The following is a 22401-nucleotide window of genomic DNA, read 5'->3' on the forward strand; positions in this document are numbered from 1 at the left end:
GCACAGATTTTGAATCTGTGTGGTGCGAAGTTGAAATTAACAGGTTAGTATATCTGACAGGATGCTGTTATAGGCCAGGGAATACTGATTGTGAAATGCTGCTGGTATGCCTAACCAATTTAGACAAATTGGTTAGGCACGTAACAAGAAGGTGATCCTGATGGGAGACTTTAATTGCAGGAATACAGAATGGAAGGAGGAAATACTATGGGAACAAGGAGAATGAGTTCGTTGAATTTCTGAGAGATAAATATCTCAAGCAGCATGTGACTGAAGCAACTAGAGGCTTTAATAGTTTGGATTTGGTAATAACTTCACAAGATGTAGTTGTTAATGAAGTATTAACACTGCTGCCAGCTGATGAGAGTGATCATGAGGTACTTTTTTGGGAAGTGTTGAAACAAGAACAGGTTACTGCCAAAAACGGATACATGTGGAAGTATAAGGTGGGTTATTATGGGAAGCTCTGTAGTTAACTGGCATCAATATGTTGAGTAGATGAGCCGTACAGAAAAAATGTTGAGAATGCATGGAAATTCACAAGGCAGTATCAGACACATACAATTTATAACTGCATACCAAGGGTTAAGCAAGTAAATAGAGTAGGAATGAAATGGATGAACAGTGAAATCAAGCAAGCTGTATTGGAAAAGAAAATGCTATGGAGGAGGTACAAGACAGTTGGTGGTGACTGGATTCATGAAGAGTATAAAGTGCAGTCTAGAAAGGTGACAAGTATGTTAAAGAAAGAAAAGATGCATTATATGAGGAGATTAGCTGATCAGGCAAGGTTAACTCAAGTGAATTTTTCCACTATATGGCAAGCAAAAGAAAGAATAATTACGACAGGTTCATGCTGGTCGATAGTCATCATAGAAGAATAACAGTTGCAAAGGATATAGTGAAATTATTGAATGAGCAATTCATCAGCATATATCATACTGATGCAAATGATGCTGTGCAATATATAGAGGGGAGCAAGTATTAAGAGAATTCGAAGTGAAAGAATTAGAGGTGTATCAGGTGTTGATTGGGTTAGATGTTAATAAGACTGTGGGAATGGATGACATATCACCAAATATTCTTAAGGAATGTGCACCATAGTTGGATATGCCCTTGGCCTGGTTATTTAATGAAAGTCTTGCAGTGGGTAGGGTTTCTAAAGAGTGGAAAGAAGGCAAAATAGTACCACTCCACAAGCAAGGTTCTAGGAAAGAAGTTTCCAATTATAGACCAGTCTGTATAACTGCAGTTGTGGTCAACATGTTGGAGAGATTGGGTTGATGGATATAGCATTCTTAATGATGGTCAGCAGGAATTTATAAAAGGTAGGTCCTGTTTTAGCAATTTACTTGCATTTTATGATAGGGTAACAATTGTTAGATAAGGGAGAATCATATACAATGATATTCTTGGAATTTGCGAAAGCATTTGATATATTACCATATGATAAGTTGGTGTACAAGCTGCAGAAGATGGTAATAGGTAGTATGCTAGTTAGATGGAATTAGAGATTCTCTCTGAACCATACCAGCAAGTCGGGTATGATGGAGCCGCGTCCCAAAAAAAAAAAGAGGGTAACCAGTGGTATTATTATTATTGTTATGTGACACCTCCAGGGAGTCCAAAGACTCATCGAGGGGAGAGTGTGCCAATAGCATCAAACGACTGATTCCTTTCCAACTACTAACTGTGCTCAAACTTGCTTAACTTTTTGTGAGCCATTAGTAGCAGAGGCTCTACCAATCGACCAACCTTTGCTGGTATGCCCCAGGATTCTGTTATTGGGCCTCTGCTCTTTAACTTATTTGTAAATAATATCATGTGGACTGACTGGGGATCACCAGCTGTTTTCTGATACAAAATTGGGAAGAATGATAATTAGCAGTGATGATGTAAATTCCTTTCAGGAAGATTTGAAGGGACTTTTGACTTGAACAAAATGGGGGTGGGGGTTGTAGTTTTAATATTAACAAGTACAAGGTGTTACATTTTGGAATGCAGAAATATAAAGATGTGTACTTTATCGACGGTGTCATACTGCAGGAAGTGGATGAGATTCGAGGTTTGGGAGCGATGGTTGCCAGTAGACTGAAGTATAGAGGGCATATTGCTAGTGTTGCAAAGTCTCCACGTCCTAATGCTGCTATGATAAGAGATACTCTACCATGTAGGGATAAGGAAGTGTTTGTGTCACTGTATGAAGCACTGGTCAGACCACATTTGGACTACTGTGCTCAAATTTGTCACCTGGTTTTCAGTGTGATGTGGAAACATTGGAGAGGATCCAGAGACAAGTGATGACTAAGACAATACCAGGACTTTGGCATGCTGGTTATGGAGAGAGGTTGAAAAAATGTGGATTGCAGAGTTTGGCAGATAGGAGGAAAAGAGGCGATATGATAGAGACATTTAAGTTAGTGAAAGGATTTGATCGGATTATCCAGATGAGATTATAAAAAGAGTAGAAAGCGAGAGGGGGAAAAACCAGAGGCCACCCCCTAGAAGTTATGTAAGAGTATGGTGAAGAGGGGGTGTGAGCAGTAGATTTTTAACATGGAGAATTGTCAGTGAATGGAATGCATTACCAGAATGTGTTGTTAATGCAAGGAGTGTTAAGGGTTTTAAGATTCGGTATGATAAATATGCTGTCAGTTGAATGAACCTTTAACAATGAGTCTGCACACTCCAAGGAGGGCGCAATAATAATTCCTTTTACAGCACTCTTTCCTCTAAGTTTTTCAATGGCTTCCACAATATTTTGCACTTTCCTGATATTTACTTCTATATTCTTACTTTTGTTTAGCTACTTTTTCACACTGTTTCACTTTCTTACATTTTTCTGTGTATCTTCTCTGAAGATACACAGAAAAATATTCTTACTTGCTTGGAAGTTTTGATATAATTTCTTCTTTCCTCTTACTGCCTCTTTAAATACCAAAGTCAATCACAGTGTTCTAATTACTTTATGTGTTTCTCTGGCTGAATCAATCAATGTTTTCTTTAGTCTACCACTGAGTTCAAGATGGTGTTTTTTTTTGTTTTTGTTTTTTTAACTCTTTGATTAGAGGTGTGAACAGATGGCATCAATGGCAATATCATATTAAAAACGAGGATATTAGGAAAGAACTTGACACTGTCAGCATCTGGGAATGCGTTAGCAGAGATAATCTCAGGTGGAATGGTCACTTAAACAGTAAACAGAATGGGTGAGGAAAGATTAGCAAAACAAGTGTTCTCTGACAGGTTGGAAGGAAAACAACCCAGAGGAAGACCAAGATATAGGTGGATTGATATGGTACAAAGTGCCTTAGACGATAAAAATATAAGATCTGATAATGTTGGAGTCTTGACAAGTAACAGGCTGATTTGGAGGAAAATTGTAGACAGGAAGTTAGTAATGATGTAAATTTTTCATGTAGTACTATCATATCCTGTACACCCCTTGAGGGTACATATCAGGAATTTGATGATGATGTTTTCTTCAATAATATATTTCAATATTTGAGTATACAACTCACTTTTGAAAGATGCTGAAATCTTTTTAAAACTTTCTTACATGCTTTTCAATATGATATTCAATTTTGCCCTGCTTAAAGCTAATTGATGATCATTTTCTACTTCAAATTCTCTGTATGCTCTTGTGTTACAACCAATGTAAATATATCATCATCAGTAATAACACAATCAATGATACTTTTATTTCTCGTATCTTCTCTCCATATGGTGTCAGTAATGTCCTGAACAGAAATCCAACAGGTCCATACCATTAACTGTACTGTTTACACCAAATTTTCCCGACACATTTCTTTATGTATGGTATTCATTTTAGATGACTCAAATAAATTCCAATTTCTTCCTTAAAAGTCCTTCACTATGGACTATACACACAAATAAGCCTCACTGTTCAATTCCTTATTTTGATGATTGCCCACATCACCCTATAGTTAGGGTTGCTGCCATTCAAGTTTGTTCTTCAGTTTAGTGACAAATACTATAGGTATTTTTTCTTTTAAATGACATTACTGCCTGAATATAACATCTTGTATTTGTTATTTAAAAATATCTCACTTGTTTTAGTCTTATTTTGGTAAACCCAACCATGCGAATGCATACTTTAATTCTCAGTTCCACTTTCTATTAAGAAGCACACTTCTTATCAGAAAGTCCTTTATAAAAATGTTCTCAAGGTAATTCACTACAACAAACAATTGCTTTGTCTCTATAGTTTGCAATAGTGAGAGAATCAACAGTAGTGCAATATTTTGTTTGGTTTCACTAATAATACTCCCACATCTATTAGAATAAAGCTGCAAATTTAGTGAATTATGCATTTAACTTTTATATTTTTTCCATTGCTTTTTGCTAAGTTACTTTTGCTTACATTAGCTTTCCAACATTTTTCTCTATATTTTTGAAAGGTGTGTGTGCCAATTTATTTGGCAATAATTTTGTAAATGATAATTTCCTGGATAATTCTTTGACTACATGTGTATAATATTAGAGAACGGGTGCCAATTTGAGTTTGAAAACTAGGTCCACACTAAAGATTCAATGTTTGACAACTTAAATTGCAGAAAATCAAGCTTCAGAGATAAAGAGATTAGACTAGTTACCAAAATGTAGATGGCAATAAAAACATCAACTCAATCAAAGAAAAAATTTTCTAGTATTGTGACATGGAATGTCATGTTGTACTTGTGTCAAATGCACTAGACCCAATGTGACAAAGAATCACACAATATAATACAGAGAGTAATATATTATAAGTTATACTAGCTGAGGAATTGGATAAGTACCAGATCGACATAATAAGAATGAACTGAAACAAAAAAGGCAAACTGGTGTTATTTTTCTAAGCAATAAATATAAAATGTTATATTTAGGCAATAACAATCAGGGAAAAGAAGGAGTAGCTAGTTATTCAACATTAAATACAAGGCTAATTTTCTTGAATGACAGGAAATATCAAGTAGAGTGATGTGGGCAAATATCAGAATAAGGAACTAGACAATGAGACTTATTTGCACCTATGGCCCCACAGAAAGTTCTACTAAGGTAGAAGTGGGGGAATTTTTTGAGGCTTTAGAAAAAGCAACTGACACAATGAAAAAGGAAAAAGTTGGTCCTTGTTGAGGATCTAAATAGCAGAGTAGGAAATGATTGTCAAACATACACAAATAGTTTGGGAAAATTTGGAGAAGAGAGCAAAGCTAATAATAATAATGGCAATACCTGTTGGATTTCTGCTCAGGACATGGACTGGTTATTACTAACACAATGTTCCAACATAAAAATGTGCATAAATTCACATGGAGAGAAAAAGGCAAGGAATAAGAAAAGTCTCATTAACTATATTATTTGTTGATAGTGATGGTTTCTTACTGGTGCAGGACACTAGAGCGTACAGAGAATTTGAAATTAGAAGTGATCACCATTTAGTCTTGAGCAGGATAAAATTGAATTTCATACTGAAAGGAACACCATGTAAGTTTTAAAGTGAATAAAAGCTAAGAACCTCTCAGATGTGAACTGTAGACTAAAATACACAAACATTATTTTTAAAAAAAATTATAGTTTGAGAACAGGAACCAAACCTTGAAGATTCAGTGGCAAGCCCTGAAGAAAACATTGATTGATTCAGCCAGAGAGGCATCTGGTGAGGTTGTCTGCAAGGATACAAAAATCAAAACTACATGGCAGACACAAGTTAAAGAGGCAGTGAAGGAAAAGAAGAAAGCATATCAAAAGTTCCTGGCAAATAAGACAGCTTGTGCTCTAAGAGAATACAGAGACAAATGTAAGAAAGCAAAACACTGTGTAAAACTAGCTAAACAAAGGTGGCAAGATATTCTAGAGGTTGTTGAAGACCAGAAATGGAGGAAAGAGTGCTGTAAAAATAATTAGAGATGATAAAGGTGACATGAAAAGTGTGGAAAAAGATATCCTTCATGAACTGAGTAATTATTTTAAAAAATTGCTAAATGAATCAAGCACTGACAGCACAGTGGTAAAAAACACTCAACAGGCATGAAAATCAGGAATACATATCCATACTTGAAGTACAAAATGCCATCAAAGGCCTGAAACGTGGAAAGGCAGTGGGTGTAAATGATATTCGACAAGAAATGCTCAAGTATGGATATAAAAGTCTTACAGTGGCTGCATTGTATAGTTTAGAAGGCCTGGACAGAGGGACAAATTCCAGATGATTGGAGTAGAGCTTTCATAGTACCGATATGCAAAAAGAGAAATAAAACTGAATATGAGAATTACAGAGGTATTCCCTAATGAGTGTTCCTGGTAAGATTTATGCAAGTATACTTGAGAAACGGTTGAGAAGGATTGTGGAAGGGAAGCTTGGTGAAGAACAAGCTGGATTCAGGCCATATAAAGGCTGTCAGGATCAGATTTTCATTTTACGACAAATAGGTGAGTAATCTTGGGAATATAACAAAGATATGTATTTAAGTTTTGTAGACCTGCAAAAGGCATATGACAAGGTGCCAAGAGAAAAACTATTCAAAATGCTACAGTTAAATGGTGTCAATGGGAATTATATCAAGCAATACTTAGTCTCTATCTGAGTTGCAAGTCAGCAGTTAGAAATGAAGTACAGGAAGATGGTTTGATGTGAAATCTGGGGTGAGAAGAATGTACATTATTCCCCTCTGTTATTCATTATCTATACAGATCACATTATGAAGGAAAGCTGTATTAAACCTGATATGGGGATGTTAATTTCAGCTCTTTACTTTATGCAGATGTTATACTTTTAAATAAATCCAGTACAAGTCTGCAAGATTATGTGACTAAACTGAATAACTGTTGTAACAAACTGGATATATAAATATAAATAAAAATATACAATACTTTAGCAGTGCCCACATTATTATATGGCAGTGAAATTTGGGCAATAAACAAACAAGATAAACAAAGAATAAAAACAAGTGAAATGAGATTTATGAGAAGAACTGCAAAATACACATCATTAGATCAAAAAAAAAAAGAACGAAGACGTTTTAAAAAAACTAAAAACAAAATCAATAGAAGAAAAACTAAACAATTATAAACAAAAATGGATGGAACATGTAAACCGAATGGCCAACACCCGACATCCTAAACAAATACTAAAATATAAGCAAAATGGAAAGAGGAGAAGACCTCAAAAAAGGATATTGGATGGATAATAAGACCGGAACAGATCAATATAGTCTATACCCGTAATTAGTGTTATGATGATGATAAATATGGTATGAAAATCAGCAATAGCAAAACAAGGACAATGAAAGTAGGCAGAAACATTGAAAATATCAACTGCATTATGAATGGAGAACCTATAGAACAAGTAAAACATTCCACTACTTAAGACAAATTTTAGTGAAAATGGTAAATTAAATATGGAAATAGACAACAGAATAAACAAAGCCAGTATGGTAGAAAGTCAACTGAATAAATTTATATGGAATAAGAGAGAAATTAGTCAAAATACTAAATTAGCTGTATATAAGAGTGTTCAAACAAATTTTAACTTATGGATCTGAGAATTGGATTAGAAATAAAACAGTTAACCAAAGAAATAATTTATAATTTCAAAATTATTTTTATTTTTCAACATAATCTCCTGTAAGACCAATACATTTATTCTAGTGATGCTCCAGCACCATTATCCCATCCCTGTAGTGGTTCTCAGTAAGATCTGCAAAATACTCCTCTACAGTTGCAATCACCTCTTGATTTGAAGAAAAACGCTGACCAGCAAGGAAGAGTTAGTTTTGGGAAGAGATAGAAATCAGAGGGTGCCAAATCTGGGAAATAAGGTGGATGTTCCAACAATTCATAGTGCATTCCTTAAATTTTTCTTCCAAAACACCTTTGTGGGCAGGTGCATTGTCCTAATGAAAGATGATTTTTTTCTTCTGCAAACCAGGCTTTTCTCATGAATTTTTTTGTCTAGTCTGGTTAAAAGATCAGAATAATATTCCTTGATTATTGTTTTACCCTTTTCAAGATAATTAATAAACAAAATGTCTTTAGCATCCCAAAACATCAATGCCATGACCTTTCCTGCTGATGGAATACTTTTTCTTCTTCTTTGGCACTGAACAACCAGCTTCTCTCCACTGTTTTGACTGCTGTTTGGATTCTGGTGTGTAATGGCGAATCCAAGTCTTATCTATAGTAATAAATCAATGCACAAAATCAGTTTTATTCTTGTTAAAACGCTCCAAACACTGTTCAGAGATTTTCATGCTAGTGCATTTTTCATTTGCAATTCTTCATGCAAAATATATTCTACATGTTCTTTGAAACGCCTACAGTCTCAGCAATTTCACGCACTTTGGCTCACTGGTCATCCAATACCATATTGTGCACTTGTTCAATGATTTCTGGTGTTGTTACACTTTTTTGAACGTCCTTCATGCAGATCATCTTCAAGGCTGGTACGGCCACGTTTAAACTTAGCAGCCCATTTCTTAATTGTCAAAAATGAAGGAGAAAAGTGCCCATAAACGTTTATGAACTTGCGATGAATTTCTTTTGGAATTAAACCTTTTACAAATAATTTTATAACCGCACAATACTCAATTTTATCCATTTCAAGGGATACAGACAACACTTTTGCTTCAGACAACTGTATAAAACAAACTACTTAATAGAATGATTTGTAATTTCACATGGATATTTATGACAGATGTACCAACTAGAAAAAGAAATCTCTTGCCAACAGTGTTGCCATCTATGGTAAGCCAAGAACTTTTCAGACCACCCTCGTAAGTCCCGATAAAGATTAGGGGCATGAACAGATGGCATCAATGACAATATCATATTAAAAATGAGGATATTAAGAAAGAACTTGACATCGTTAACATCCAGGAATGTGTTAGCAGAGCTCATCTCAGGTAGTATGGTCACTTAAAAAAATGGGAGAGGAAAAATTAGCAAAACAAGTGTTCTCTGCCAGGTTGGCAGGAAAAAGACCCAGAGAATGACCAAGATATAGATTGATTGTTACAGTAAAAAGTGCCTTAGATGACAGAAATATAAGATCTGATAATGTTGGAGTCTTGACATATAACAGACTGATTTGGAGGAAAATTGTTGATAGGAAGTCAGTAATGATGTAATTTCTTCATGCAGTACTCTCATAATATCCTGTACTCCCCTTGAGAGTACGTCATGAACTTGATGATGATGAACTATTTCATTATAACAAATTTTCAGATTAATGATGGGGGGGGAGAGAGAAATCTAAAGTGGCTGGAAGTTTTATTAAAATGAGAATTTAAAGTAAATTATTATATTATTTACTTTGCTGTACTCTTCATATATACGACACTTTTAATCAATTAATTAATAATGACAAAGTATATGGCTGGCCAAGTAGTTAGTGTGTCTATTCCCCAACCAACAGGCTGTTAGTTTGAATCCCACCATGGATGTTTATGAATGTCTTCAGGTGGGAGATGAGTTTTATCACCCAGTGTGCAACCATCACCCTACTTAACAGAGGCCTGAAGTAACCTGAAAAAATTCCATGTTTGGTCTCTGAAGCAGAGTTACTGGACTACATAAAAAATAAATCTTCTTCTTTAGCTAGCTGAACCTCTAAAGTTCTTAGCTGCATGCACCAGTTTCTTCAATTTCTTTCTGTCTTGATCTTTTTCATTCCAGTTCTGAATTCCCATCTCATCTGTCTTTTTGGATATTATTCTCCCATGGTCTACATCTGGGTCACTTTCCATCAAGCTTCGTCTTGAATGATTGTTTAGCCATTTTATCCTCACCCATTGTTTCCACATGTCTAAGCCATCTCAATCTGCTTGCTCAAATCTCATGATCTAGAAGTGGGGATCTATAGAGTTCATATAGTTCTGTCTTCTTCTCCATTCTCTTGTTGTGTTAATTTCTTACAGGTCCATAGACTTTTTTGAGGATTTTATTTTCAAAAGATCTGCATCTTGGTCTGTTATGTTCCAGGTTTTAGCTCCATATGAAACAACTGGTCTAATGATTGTCTTGTATATTTCTGTTTTAACTCTGCTTGATAGAATTTTGGAAGATAATAAATTATGTAGTGAATGGTAAGATCTACTGGAGGCATGTATTCTAGCTTTTATTTCTGTACTCGTTTTATTATTTCGAGTAATCAATGTTCCAAGATATTTGAAGGAGGTGGCACTTTTACATTTCTGGTTATCAAGGTAAAAATGTTCATTTTTCCCCTTGATTGCGATTTCTGAATACATTTAAATATGCAGTTTTATCCTGGGTGATTTGTAATCCTAGTTTTTCAGAAACAATTTTAAGTTTACTAAATATTGTTCTAATGTCTTCAGCATTTTCTCCGAAAAGGTGTATATCATCTGTCCTAATATTACTGTTCTCTTTGTTATCTTTTGCAATTTCTTGAATGCAATTTTCTAATGCCAAATTAAAAAGGATGGGTGAAAGTGCATCTCCTTGTTTCAATCCTGTCTTGATATCAAAAGGTTCAGATTAATTTCATTAGCTAATACCATGCTTTGGCTGTCAGTGGTGCAAATTTTGATTAGACATATCTTATGAGGTATTCCTAGTTCATCTAATATTCTTCATTCAAAGTCCTTCTCTATGAATGTTATCATATGCTTTTCTAAAGTGTACAAATAAAATATGGACCCGCAGATTGTATTCCCCCTTTTTTTTAGTATCTATATGTAAACACTTGGTCACCTGTTGATCTATTTCTTTTGAATCCACCATATTCAGTAATATTTTCTTCGGCATAAGGCAAGATTCTTTTTAGTATAATATTAAATAAAATTTTGTGGCCTGCTGACAGTAGCGATGTTCCCCTGTAATTTTCGCATTCATATTTGTTTCCCTTTTCATAAACTGGAATGATTAGTGATTCTTTCCATTCCAGGTAACTCTTCTATTTCCCATAAATTTACCAGCTTATGTATATGAGTGGTTAATTCATATTTAATGAGTTCGGCTACTATTCCATCAGTACCTGGTGCCTTTATGTTTTTGAGCAGCTTTATACTTTTCTCTACTTCAAGCTAGGGAAGGCTTAATTATTTCTGGCTGACAAGGATGATAAGTACTTTGTTTGAAAGACACAGTAGGTTCTTCAAAATTTAGGAATTTGTTCAAGTACTCTCTCCACTTGTTTGCTATTTCATCTCTAGTGGCTAGTACTTGTCCATTGCTATTGTCGATTACTGTTTTCATACGTGGGCTTGTTTTATGGTTTTTAGTTTCATGGAAAAATTTTCTGGGATTATTTACTGTAAAGTATTTCTGGATTTCTTCAATCTGTTCACAAAAGAATTTTCTTTTCTGTTGTCTTATTTTATTGGCTTCTTTGCTGCTCTCTTTGTATCTCAGAGAAGCATGAATATCAGCTGGGCTATTAAGCCAAGTGTTTCTATCTTTTTTTTTCTTTACTGCCCATTCACATTCTTCATTGAATCATTTTTTACACTGTATTTTAATATGAATTCCAACTGAATTTTCTGCTCTACTTTGATGCTATCTTTGATATGATTCCAGATGTTTTCAATATTTTCATACTCCTCCAGTTGTATATTTTTCAATTTCTGTTTTAATTCACACTCATATTTTTCTCTCTCTTCTATCTAGTTTGTTAATATTGTTAATAATTTGTTAATAATATCATAAATCACAGTTGATTTACATGTGGTGAAAAATATTTACTATTTACTGATTATTATACTAATATACATCTATTTATGTAAATAGCTGTATACTAGTATAATAATAGTGTAAATGTGATCTACACCAGGGTTTTCCAAACTAATTGCTAAAGTGGAGCCCTAAAGCAAGCAAATTTTTTTTTGCAGAGCCCTCACAACTCAATATTTAAAATAAACATGAAAAAAAGAAAGAAATCAATAAATACTCACCATTTTACAATTTAATGGTGCTCCATAAATTTAAAAAATTTAAGTTCATTTTAATGATTACTGTGCAGTTGTTGTTTTGAACTGCAGAGTTTTCAAAGTCTTGTATGATGGATGTAACTTGTAGCATCATATCATTTCATCATCATCAAAATTTCTGATATGTACCTTCAAGGGTGTACAAGATATGATGGTATTGATTTAAAAACTTACACCATTACTAACTTCCTATCTACAATTATCCTCCAAATCAATCTGTTACCTATCAAGACTTCAACATTATCAGATCTTATATTTCCGTCTTCTAAAGCACTTTCTACTGTATCAATCCACCTATATCTTGGTCTTCTCTGGGTCTTTTTTCCTGCCAACCTGGCAAAGAACACTTGTTTTGCTAATTTTTCCTCTCCCATTCTGTTTAAGTGACCATACACCTGAGATCAGCTCTGCTAACACCCTGGATGCTAACAATGTTAAGTTCTTTCCTAATATCCTCATTTTATATGATATTGCACTGATGCTATTTGTTCACCTCCCTAATCTTTCTCAGAACTCTAATATCTGTGGTCTCTAGTCTTTGGTGAAGTGTTTTATTTCTAACCCAGCTCTCAGATCCATAAGTTAAAATTGGTTTGTATGTTGTCTTGAATACAGCTAATTTAGTGTTTTGACTAATTTCTCTCTTATTACATATAAATTTATTCAGTTGACTTCCTACCATACCAGCTTTGTTGTCCTACCATACCAGCTTTGTTGATTCTGTTGGTTATTTCCATATTTAATTTACCATTTTCACTAAAAATCGTGCTTAAGTAGCTGAAATGTTTTACTTGTTCTATAGATTCTCCATTCACAATGCAGTTGATATTTTCAATGCTTCTGCCTATTTTCATTGCCTTTGTCTTGTTACTGCTGACCTTAATACTAAATCTATTACAAGAGTTATACAATTTAGTCAGGGAATCTTGCAGACTTGTAGGAGATTTATTTAGAAGTATAACATCATCTGCATAGAGTAAAGAGCTGCGATTAACATTTCCAATTTTGATATCAGGTTTAATACCTCTTTCCTTCATAATGTGATCCATATAGATAATAAATAACAGAGGGGATAATGTACATCCTTGTCTGACACCAGATATTGAAGGAAACTGTACTTCCTTCAATTCTAACTGCTGACTTACAACTGAAATAAAGACTAAATATTGATATAGTGCTTCATTGACACCATACAAGTGTAGCACTTTGAACAGCTTCTCTCTTGGCACCCTGTCATACACCTTTTTCAGATCAACAAAACTTAAATACAGATCTTTATTATATTCCCATAATTTTTCAACTATTTGTCGTAACGTAAAAATCTGAATCCTGACAGCCTATATTTGGCCTGAATCCAGCTTGTTCTTCACCAAGCTTCCCTTCTACAATCCTTTTGAACCGTTTCTCAAGTATACTTGAATAAATGTTACCAGGAACACTCAGTAGGGAAATATCTCTGTAATTCTCACATTCAGTTTTATTTCCCTTTTTATATATGGGCACTATTAGAGTTCTACTCCAATCATCCGGAATTTGTTCCTCTTTCCAGGCCTTTGCAGTGCAGCCACTGTAAGACTTTTATACCTCCATACTCGAGTATTTCTGGTCAAATATCATCTATACCTTTCAGCTGCCTTTCCACATTTCAGGCTTTTGATGGCTTTTTCTACTTCAAATATGGATACGTATTACTGATTGCATGTCTGTTTTTTTTTTTTTTACCACTGTGCTGTCATCACTGCTTGTTTCATTTAGCAATTTCTCGAAGTAATTACTCCATACATCAAGGATATCCATATACCAGTTTTCATGTCACCTTTACCATCTCTAATTCCTTTTACAGGACTCTTTCCTCCATTTCTGAGCTTTTTCAACAGTCTCAAGAATATTTTGCCACCTTCTTGATATTTATTTTCTATGTTCTTACCAAAGTCTTCTCATGACGTTTGTTTAGCTAGTTTTACACAGAGATTTCTTACATTTGTCTCTGTATTCTCTAAGAGCACAAGCTGACATATTTACCAGGAACTTTTGATATGCTTTCTTCTTTTCCTTCACTGCCTCTTTAACTTCTTATGTCTGCCATGGGTTTCTGATTTTTTCTATCCTTGCAGACAACCTCACCACATGCCTCTCTGGCTGAATCAATCAATGTTTTCTTCAGGGATTGCCACTAGCTTTCCTAGGTTTGGTTCCTGTTCTCAAACTCTTTCATTTTTTTTTTAATAATGTTTGTGTATTTTAGTCTACAGTTTACATCTGAGAGCTTCTCGACTTTAAAACTTTCTTACATGTCCTTCTTTTCAATATGAAATTCAATATTATCATGCTCAAGACTAAATGATCACTTCCAATTTCAAATCCTTTGTATACTCTAGTGTCCTGCACCAGTGGGAAAACATCACTATCAACAATAACATAGTCAATGAGACCTTTCTTATTCCTTGCCTCTTCTCTCCATGTAAATTTGTGCACATTTTTATGTTGGAACATTGTTAGTAATAACCAGTCCATGTCCTGAGCAGAAATCCAACAGATATTTGCCATTATTATTAGCTTTGCTCTTTTCTCCAAATTTTTCCAAAATATTTTTGTATGTCTGACAATCACTTTCTACTCTGGTATTTAGATTCCCAACAAGGACCAACTTTTACTTAATCATTGTGTCAGTTTCTTTCCTAAAGCTTCAAAAAATTCCTCCACTTCTGCCTTAGTAGAACCTTCTGTGAGGCTATAGGCACAATTAAGTCTCATTGTCCAATTCCCCATTCTGATATTTGCCCACATTACTCTACTTGATATTGCTTGCCATTCAAGAAGATTAGCCTCGTATTTTGTGTTCAATACTATAGCTACACCTTCTTTTCCCTGATTATCATTTTACGAATATAACATTTTGTATTCATTGCTCAGAAAAATCTCACCAGCTTTTATCTTTGTTGTTTTAGTCACCCCCTATTTGTCATTCAGGTTTGCTTATGTTGATAGTAACGATCTTGAACTCTTGTGACGAGTTGGGGTGCATTTTATGATTTGGATTTGTTCCAGTAGCTGACTTTTCACGGTTTGCCCTGGTTCACTTACGAAAACAACGGGGAGCTTTGTTTAACTGAACGATGCCCCAGCCAGCATGAAATTATTCTCTTGTGTTGTACCATCATTTCATATTTTGGTTTAAGCCAATAAGAATACAATTTGGTTGGCTAAATTACAAATTGCGCAAATTATCGATTCATTAATTTAAAAAAAAGTTAATGTTTGTATAAAGATTTGCAAAGCCATAGAATTTCAGTTGTGGAGTCCTAAGGCTCTGTGGAGCCCAATTTGGGAAACCCTGATCTGCACTAATCTTTAATACATACTCTTAGAATTTATTTATTGCAAGAAAATTTATATATATCACAGCCAATTGCAAAACATTTGCATAAGCATCACTTAGTTTATGGCAGTGTTGTATCTACATAATAACATTATGATAATTATCTAAATACTGTCAATAGTATATTTTATTTACTCTGATAATAAAACTACAATGAAATCTTTTTTTATGTGACTTATGTAAAAAGTGAACACTGACCTTCAACTTTGCATCCACTATGGCTGCAGCCTGAAAAGTAAATTTTAACTAATTTAAATTAAAACATACATCTATATTTACATATTATTATTAATTGTCATATCATATTTCTAACCAATCTTGCAAATGTGTTAACTATGTTGGTATGCTTTTTATAATTAATGAAAAAATATATCTATAATCAGTTATCAGTGTGTCTCACATCTATAACTGAGAAGAAACCTAACCATTTTACTTTTACACAGTAAAGCTTTTGGACATTTCATGTTTAGTGTCGCATCTAACCAATCTAGTAACAGAAGTAATCATTCAACCTCTGCTCCTTCAGATATATGACCAGATAAACACAACATTTGAAATAAATTACACTATTCCATTTTGCTAATTATAAATGTGATTAAGCAACTTTGCTACAAGTATTCTGTAACACTGAAGTTACATATTTAAAGTTGTGTGTGTGTGACAGGGGGGAGATGATATATATATGAGAAATAATATCACTTGTATGTGAGAAATATTTTTCGCATACAAGTGCCAGATGCCTGCATTGCATAATGGGATACCTAGGGTAACATGTAGCTAAGTTGTGTTAATTATGTTAGAAGTAATTTTTAAGTTATACAAATATTTTCTCTTACATATCAAAAGACATCATCGGTGTGGATAGATAACAACAATAAAGAATGTGAATAAAAGGCACAGTAGTGCAGGTGTGTTACATTGGAATTCCTCTACATATACAGTAGTGTGTTCAATGGTTACAGACTATTGAGCTGAAATTAAAATTAGATAATTTTAAATTTAAAAAAAAAAAAAGATCACAATTATTTAAGAGTTAAGGATGATAATTTTGAACACTTTAGGAATGGTAAGAATTGTTATGATTGAGGTTAGGTCGATGCAGTAGGGCTTCAACACTTTCCTTGTATAAAAGTTCACAGTTATACATGGATCTATGTAACAATTTGCTGTTTTTTCATTAGGTCCTATGGATGGTATTTTCAATCCTCTATTGTGCTAGGCCAGATTTGTGAGGTTTGATGAGCTGGATGTGGTCTTGATGTTCAGAGATGTGTCTGTTGACAGATCTTCCTTTTTGTCCACATTAAGATAAGTTGCACAAACATGGTATTCTGTATATATATGCCTGTGTTACCTGTCATATACATGGTATTCTGTATATGCCAGGTAACACAGGGATAGTTTGTCTTTTGGAAAAAGTAACAAATTATGAATTTGGTTGATGGATTTGTAGGCAGTGATGAATTTAAGTTTTCTCATAATTTTTACCACTTGCTCAGAGATGCCTTTAATATATGATATAGGAGTCCTGTGGACTTTTGTCTAAGTTGCTATATAGGAGAGTTAATTAGCATTGAATTCAATGCTAAACAAAAGTTTAGCATTTAATCCATTTAGTAGGGCAGTTTATTTGATAGTTTATAATTCTTGTTTGAGAGATTCTTCAGAGGATCAAATTCATAATACACCCACTACACATGCGAGTGAAGAGGCAAGAGAATTTCATTGTAGACAATAAATCAATACCATTGACCAGTAGTTAATAGCATTGATTTATTTATGAGGATGATTAAGATACTGGGAAAATGGAATGCAAAAAGTAGGAATAAAGGAAAAACAAAGCACCATCAGAAAGTGTGGCTTAGGATCAAAGAATGAAACTGGAGAAAGAATGTATGAGCTTTTTTGGTTAACAGTGTGTTTATTAATATACTTACCATAAACAACATAAAAAGACAAACACACATGCATGAACCTCACCAAATGGTGAATACAGAAATCAAAGTTAATTATACAGGGTGGCCCATATGTCATAGAACATTCTGTAGGAAGGGCCCTATCTTTGTAAAGCTGAAAATGGAAGGCATTTTCATATGGTTTTTCATAACTAATAAAAAAACAAATCTGGTGATGTTAAAAAAACTTATGCAGTTGCTTCACAAAGATGGGCCCTTTCTACGGTATATTCCATGACTTATGGGTCATCCTGTACTATGCAATGTAAATGTAATCAATGCAGCAAAACATTACCTGCAGGTTAAGAAACAAATCATGAATCACTGTTTGCTGCAGGTCTAAGAAGAAGAAATGGAGAAAGTGTATCAGATTTGATCATATAAATAAAGCATTCAAACTACATTAGGAAAACACTAAAAAATTTGGTTAAGACAGGAAGAGATTTATATGGACTGTATACGGTGACAGAAGAAGAGAAGTGAAGCAGGATTTAATTAACTCAACAAAAAAAAAAGACTGTAAATCATTAATGTCAAAAAAGGCCATGAAATAGAAGAAATGATATTAATGAAATTTCAGAGAAACAAACAAAAATTTAGTAAAGAATGAAGATTTTTGGAGTAAAGCTAGAAAATACAAACATCTAAATGAAGAACAATACTGTATATTTATTACTCTTTCTTTTAAGTCTGGTGATGCCAAAATGAAATACTTCAAGCTTCATCCTTCAAGATAGCTTGGTTGGCTAACAAGTGGAATAGCATATCCTACCAATAAGGTGTGGGTTTAAATCCCACTACAGGTATGGTTGTTTTGTGAATGCCTTAAAGGTGGCATTTAAATATCACATTTCCTCAAGTTAGGGTGGTAGTGTGAAACCACCACCCTACTTATCAGAAACATGAGGTGGCTTGAAACAGTTCCATGTTCAGTCTTTAGAGCATGGTATCCTGATTATCTAATCCTTAATCCACCCAGAGTACTAATGTTAAATTGTGAATGAAGATTCTTGTTGAGAGGCTTATACGCTGGTTAGACATAATAACTAATATTCAAGGAAATTGACAGCGTATACTGGAAATATAGATTAAATAAACTTTAATATACACTTTCCGATATTTCGGCGAACGTTACGTTGCCATCTTCTTGGGAACTTACTAAAAGGACACGTGCACACAAGTACTAATACAACAAATGAGACTGAGGCTAGGACGCTAGCGTTTTCCTAAAGTCCTGATGGTGCCCCCTGGCGGGCTATATTGGTAGTTCTTGGCCTTTGGGCTGAAGTTCTTTTGATAAAAGTTTCCCAAATTTGGGGCAGTTTCATGCATCCAAATTTGTTGAGGTTTGGCATGTTCCTAAGGGCCGAGGCTGATTCCATGAATAGTCTTTCATACTTGAACTTGCTGCGGTGTATTACTGTGGCTTTCTTCCATCTTATTCTGTGGCGAGTATCCAGAGCGTGGTCTGCAAGCCTAGAGTGGCTGTACTGGTGAAATCGGATGTAATCCTTGTGTTCTGAGATTCTGATATTTGCTGTCCTGCCTGTTTGGCCAAAGTAGGACAGTTTACAGCTGCAAGGGACCTGGTATACACCAGGTAGGTCTAGGGGAAGTGGTTGGTCTTTGGTGGAGCGGATAAGGGATGCCAGTTTTCTATGTGGTCTGTAACAAGTGGTCAAGTCATGTTTTTTTAAGATTTTATTGATTTTTTCTGAGGTGCCTCTGATGTAGAGAATAGTGATGGATTTAGAGTAATCTTTTTTGTGAAGGGGAGGGGGTGGTGGGTTGTGGATAACTGGGTTAAGTATTTTTTGGATTTTTTGGAGGGGGTAGCCGTTGGCTGAGAAAGTGTCACGGATGTGATTTAGTTCTGTGGTTAGGGCTTGATCATTAGAACAGATTATTTTTGCCCTGTTGAATAATGTTTTAATAACTCCATATTGTTGTGAGGGGGGTGGTGGGATTGTTGGTGAATGTATCTGCCTCTATGGGTGGGTTTTCTATAAACTGAGAAAACCAAGGTTCCATCAGGTTGGCGGGTGACTAGTGTGTCTAGGAAGGGGAGGTTATTGTTTTCCTCTTTTTCCAGGGTGAATTTGATTCTAGGGTGTTGGTTGTTCAAGTGTGTTAGGAAGGAGAGGAGTGAATCCAGGCCATGTGGCCAGATAGCGAAAACATCATCAACATAGCGAAGCCATATGGTAGGTTTTTGTGGGGCTGAGTTTAAGGCTTTCTCTTCAAACATCTCCATGAAAAAGTTTGCCAAGGGTGGGGAAAGTGGTGAACCCATGGCTGTCCCCTCTATCTGTTTGTAGAATTTTTCCTGCCAAACGAAATAGCCTGAGTTCATTGTAAACTGAAATAGGGCTGAGATATCGGGAGGAAATTTAGCTTGGATTAGCTCTAAGGTTTCTTTGAGAGGGACATTCGTGAATAGGGAGGAGACATCAAAACTGACCATTATGTCATTGTGTTGGAGTGTAAGGTTTTCTATACTGGCTTTGAAGTGGGCTGAGTTTTTATGTGTGATGGTGTATTGCCAGTATAGTGTGAGAGCGCTTTGGCTAAATGCTTGGCTAGTTTGTAAGTGGGGGAATCAATGCCATCCACTATGGGACGTAATGGCACATTTTCTTTGTGTATTTTTGGGAGCCCATATATGCAGGGGGGTCTAGAATTATAGGGTTTTAGTCTGTTGGTAATCTCCACAGGCCAAGAAGTGACCTTCTTAAGGAGCCTATGGAGTTTTCTAATTTGTGAGCTGGTGGGATTGTAATCAATGGGGAGGTAAGTGGAGCGATCTAATAATAAAGCCTTGAGCTTACCTGTGTAGTCTTTAAGATTGAGTACCACAGTGGCGTTCCCCTTATCCGCTTTGGTGATCACTATTTTTTTGTTTCTCTTCAATTCTTGTAGTGCCTTGTATTCACTAATGGATATGTTGGATTTTGGAGGTTTTGCTTTATTGAGAACACAGGCTACATCCAATCTAATGTCGTTGGCGAATCCCGCGTTCAATTTGAATCGGCTTTATATCGGCTAGGGCTTGCAGACCACGCTCTGGATACTCGCCACAGAATAAGATGGAAGAAAGCCACAGTAATACACCGCAGCAAGTTCAAGTATGAAAGACTATTCATGGAATCAGCCTCGGCCCTTAGGAACATGCCAAACCTCAACAAATTTGGATGCATGAAACTGCCCCAAATTTGGGAAACTTTTATCAAAAGAACTTCAGCCCAAAGGCCAAGAACTACCAATATAGCCCGCCAGGGGGCACCATCAGGACTTTAGGAAAACGCTAGCGTCCTAGCCTCAGTCTCATTTGTTGTATTAGTACTTGTGTGCACGTGTCCTTTTAGTAAGTTCCCAAGAAGATGGCAACGTAACGTTTGCCGAAATATCGGAAAGTGTATATTAAAGTTTATTTAATCTATATTTCCAGTATACGCTGTCAATTTCCTTAAATATTAGTTATTATGTCTAACCAGTGTATAAGCCTCTCAACAAGAATAATGATCATCCACGGAGATCTCTTCGCACGCAAGGCCCGCCATTACGGCAAACTGAGGCTGAAATTATCCAGACAACTTAACCGTCTGGCATTCCTAAAACGCTGCCGGGATAATCATGTCATCCTGAACTGTGTTAAATTCAAACACCGCTTCATCTCACAGAAAGCTCTCCGTATTTACAACCGCGCTAGCCAGGCATTATTTCGGGAGCAAATTACCGCTACACGCGGTTCCCTAGCCGATATAAACAGCGCTTTAACAACGCTGGAAAACGAGCTTTCACATACGCTGAATCACGAGCTTTGGTCGGTCCTACATGACGTCTCGTGTACGGCAGCTAAAAAAGAATTTGAACGAGTACGAAGCCGACATATCAACAAGTTTGATAAATTAACAAAGAACTCGGCGTCCAAACTACAAACTAACACTGTTGTTAACCTATCGTCAGCTACCTTAAAGCCAGAAGCAATCCATGCTCTGTCACGTGGTCACAACTTCGCCATTGCTCCTAGGAAATTACCGGCCGAGGAATTAATGATTCAAATTGAACGCGGGATTCGCCAACTTCCAACCCACATCGCCAACGACATTAGATTGGATGTAGCCTGTGTTCTCAATAAAGCAAAACCTCCAAAATCCAACATATCCATTAGTGAATACAAGGCACTACAAGAATTGAAGAGAAACAAAAAAATAGTGATCACCAAAGCGGATAAGGGGAACGCCACTGTGGTACTCAATCTTAAAGACTACACAGGTAAGCTCAAGGCTTTATTATTAGATCGCTCCACTTACCTCCCCATTGATTACAATCCCACCAGCTCACAAATTAGAAAACTCCATAGGCTCCTTAAGAAGGTCACTTCTTGGCCTGTGGAGATTACCAACAGACTAAAACCCTATAACTCTAGACCCCCCCGCATATATGGGCTCCCAAAAATACACAAAGAAAATGTGCCATTACGTCCCATAGTGGATGGCATTGATTCCCCCACTTACAAACTAGCCAAGCATTTAGCCAAAGCGCTCTCACACTATACTGGCAATACACCATCACACATAAAAAACTCAGCCCACTTCAAAGCCAGTTAGAAAACCTTACACTCCAACACAATGACATAATGGTCAGTTTTGATGTCTCCTCCCTATTCACGAATGTCCCTCTCAAAGAAACCTTAGAGCTAATCCAAGCTAAATTTCCTCCCGATATCTCAGCCCTATTTCAGTTTACAATGAACTCAGGCTATTTCGTTTGGCAGGAAAAATTCTACAAACAGATAGAGGGGACAGCCATGGGTTCACCACTTTCCCCACCCTTGGCAAACTTTTTCATGGAGATGTTTGAAGAGAAAGCCTTAAACTCAGCCCCACAAAAACCTACCATATGGCGTCGCTATGTTGATGATGTTTTCGCTATCTGGCCACATGGCCTGGATTCACTCCTCTCCTTCCTAACACACTTGAACAACCAACACCCTAGAATCAAATTCACCCTGGAAAAAGAGGAAAACAATAACCTCCCCTTCCTAGACACGCTAGTCACCCGCCAACCTGATGGAACCTTGGTTTTCTCAGTTTATAGAAAACCCACCCATACA

At 35.7% G+C, this 22401-nt stretch overlaps 1 protein-coding gene across 8 annotated transcripts in view; it reads right to left on the reverse strand.

Annotated features, from left to right (window-relative positions):
- The window catches only part of Upf2 (UPF2 regulator of nonsense mediated mRNA decay), a 705876-nt gene that overhangs the window by 584989 nt on the left and 98486 nt on the right, over positions 1-22401 (reverse strand). For all 8 annotated transcript variants that reach the window (XR_016550243.1, XR_016550244.1, XR_016550245.1 and 5 more), the window contains one exon: positions 15529-15558. Coding sequence is in view for 5 of the 8 variants with exons in the window: in XM_090412106.1 (XP_090268232.1) it covers positions 15529-15558 (30 nt within the window). In the remaining 3 variants the exon portion in view is untranslated. The remainder of the gene's footprint in view (positions 1-15528; positions 15559-22401) is intronic.

Source organism: Typopeltis vanoorti, chromosome 2 (assembly GCF_054136105.1).
Source record: "Typopeltis vanoorti isolate ZY-2024b chromosome 2, IOZ_Tvanoo_1.0, whole genome shotgun sequence".
In the NCBI taxonomy this organism is placed as follows: Eukaryota; Metazoa; Arthropoda; class Arachnida; order Uropygi; family Thelyphonidae; genus Typopeltis; species Typopeltis vanoorti.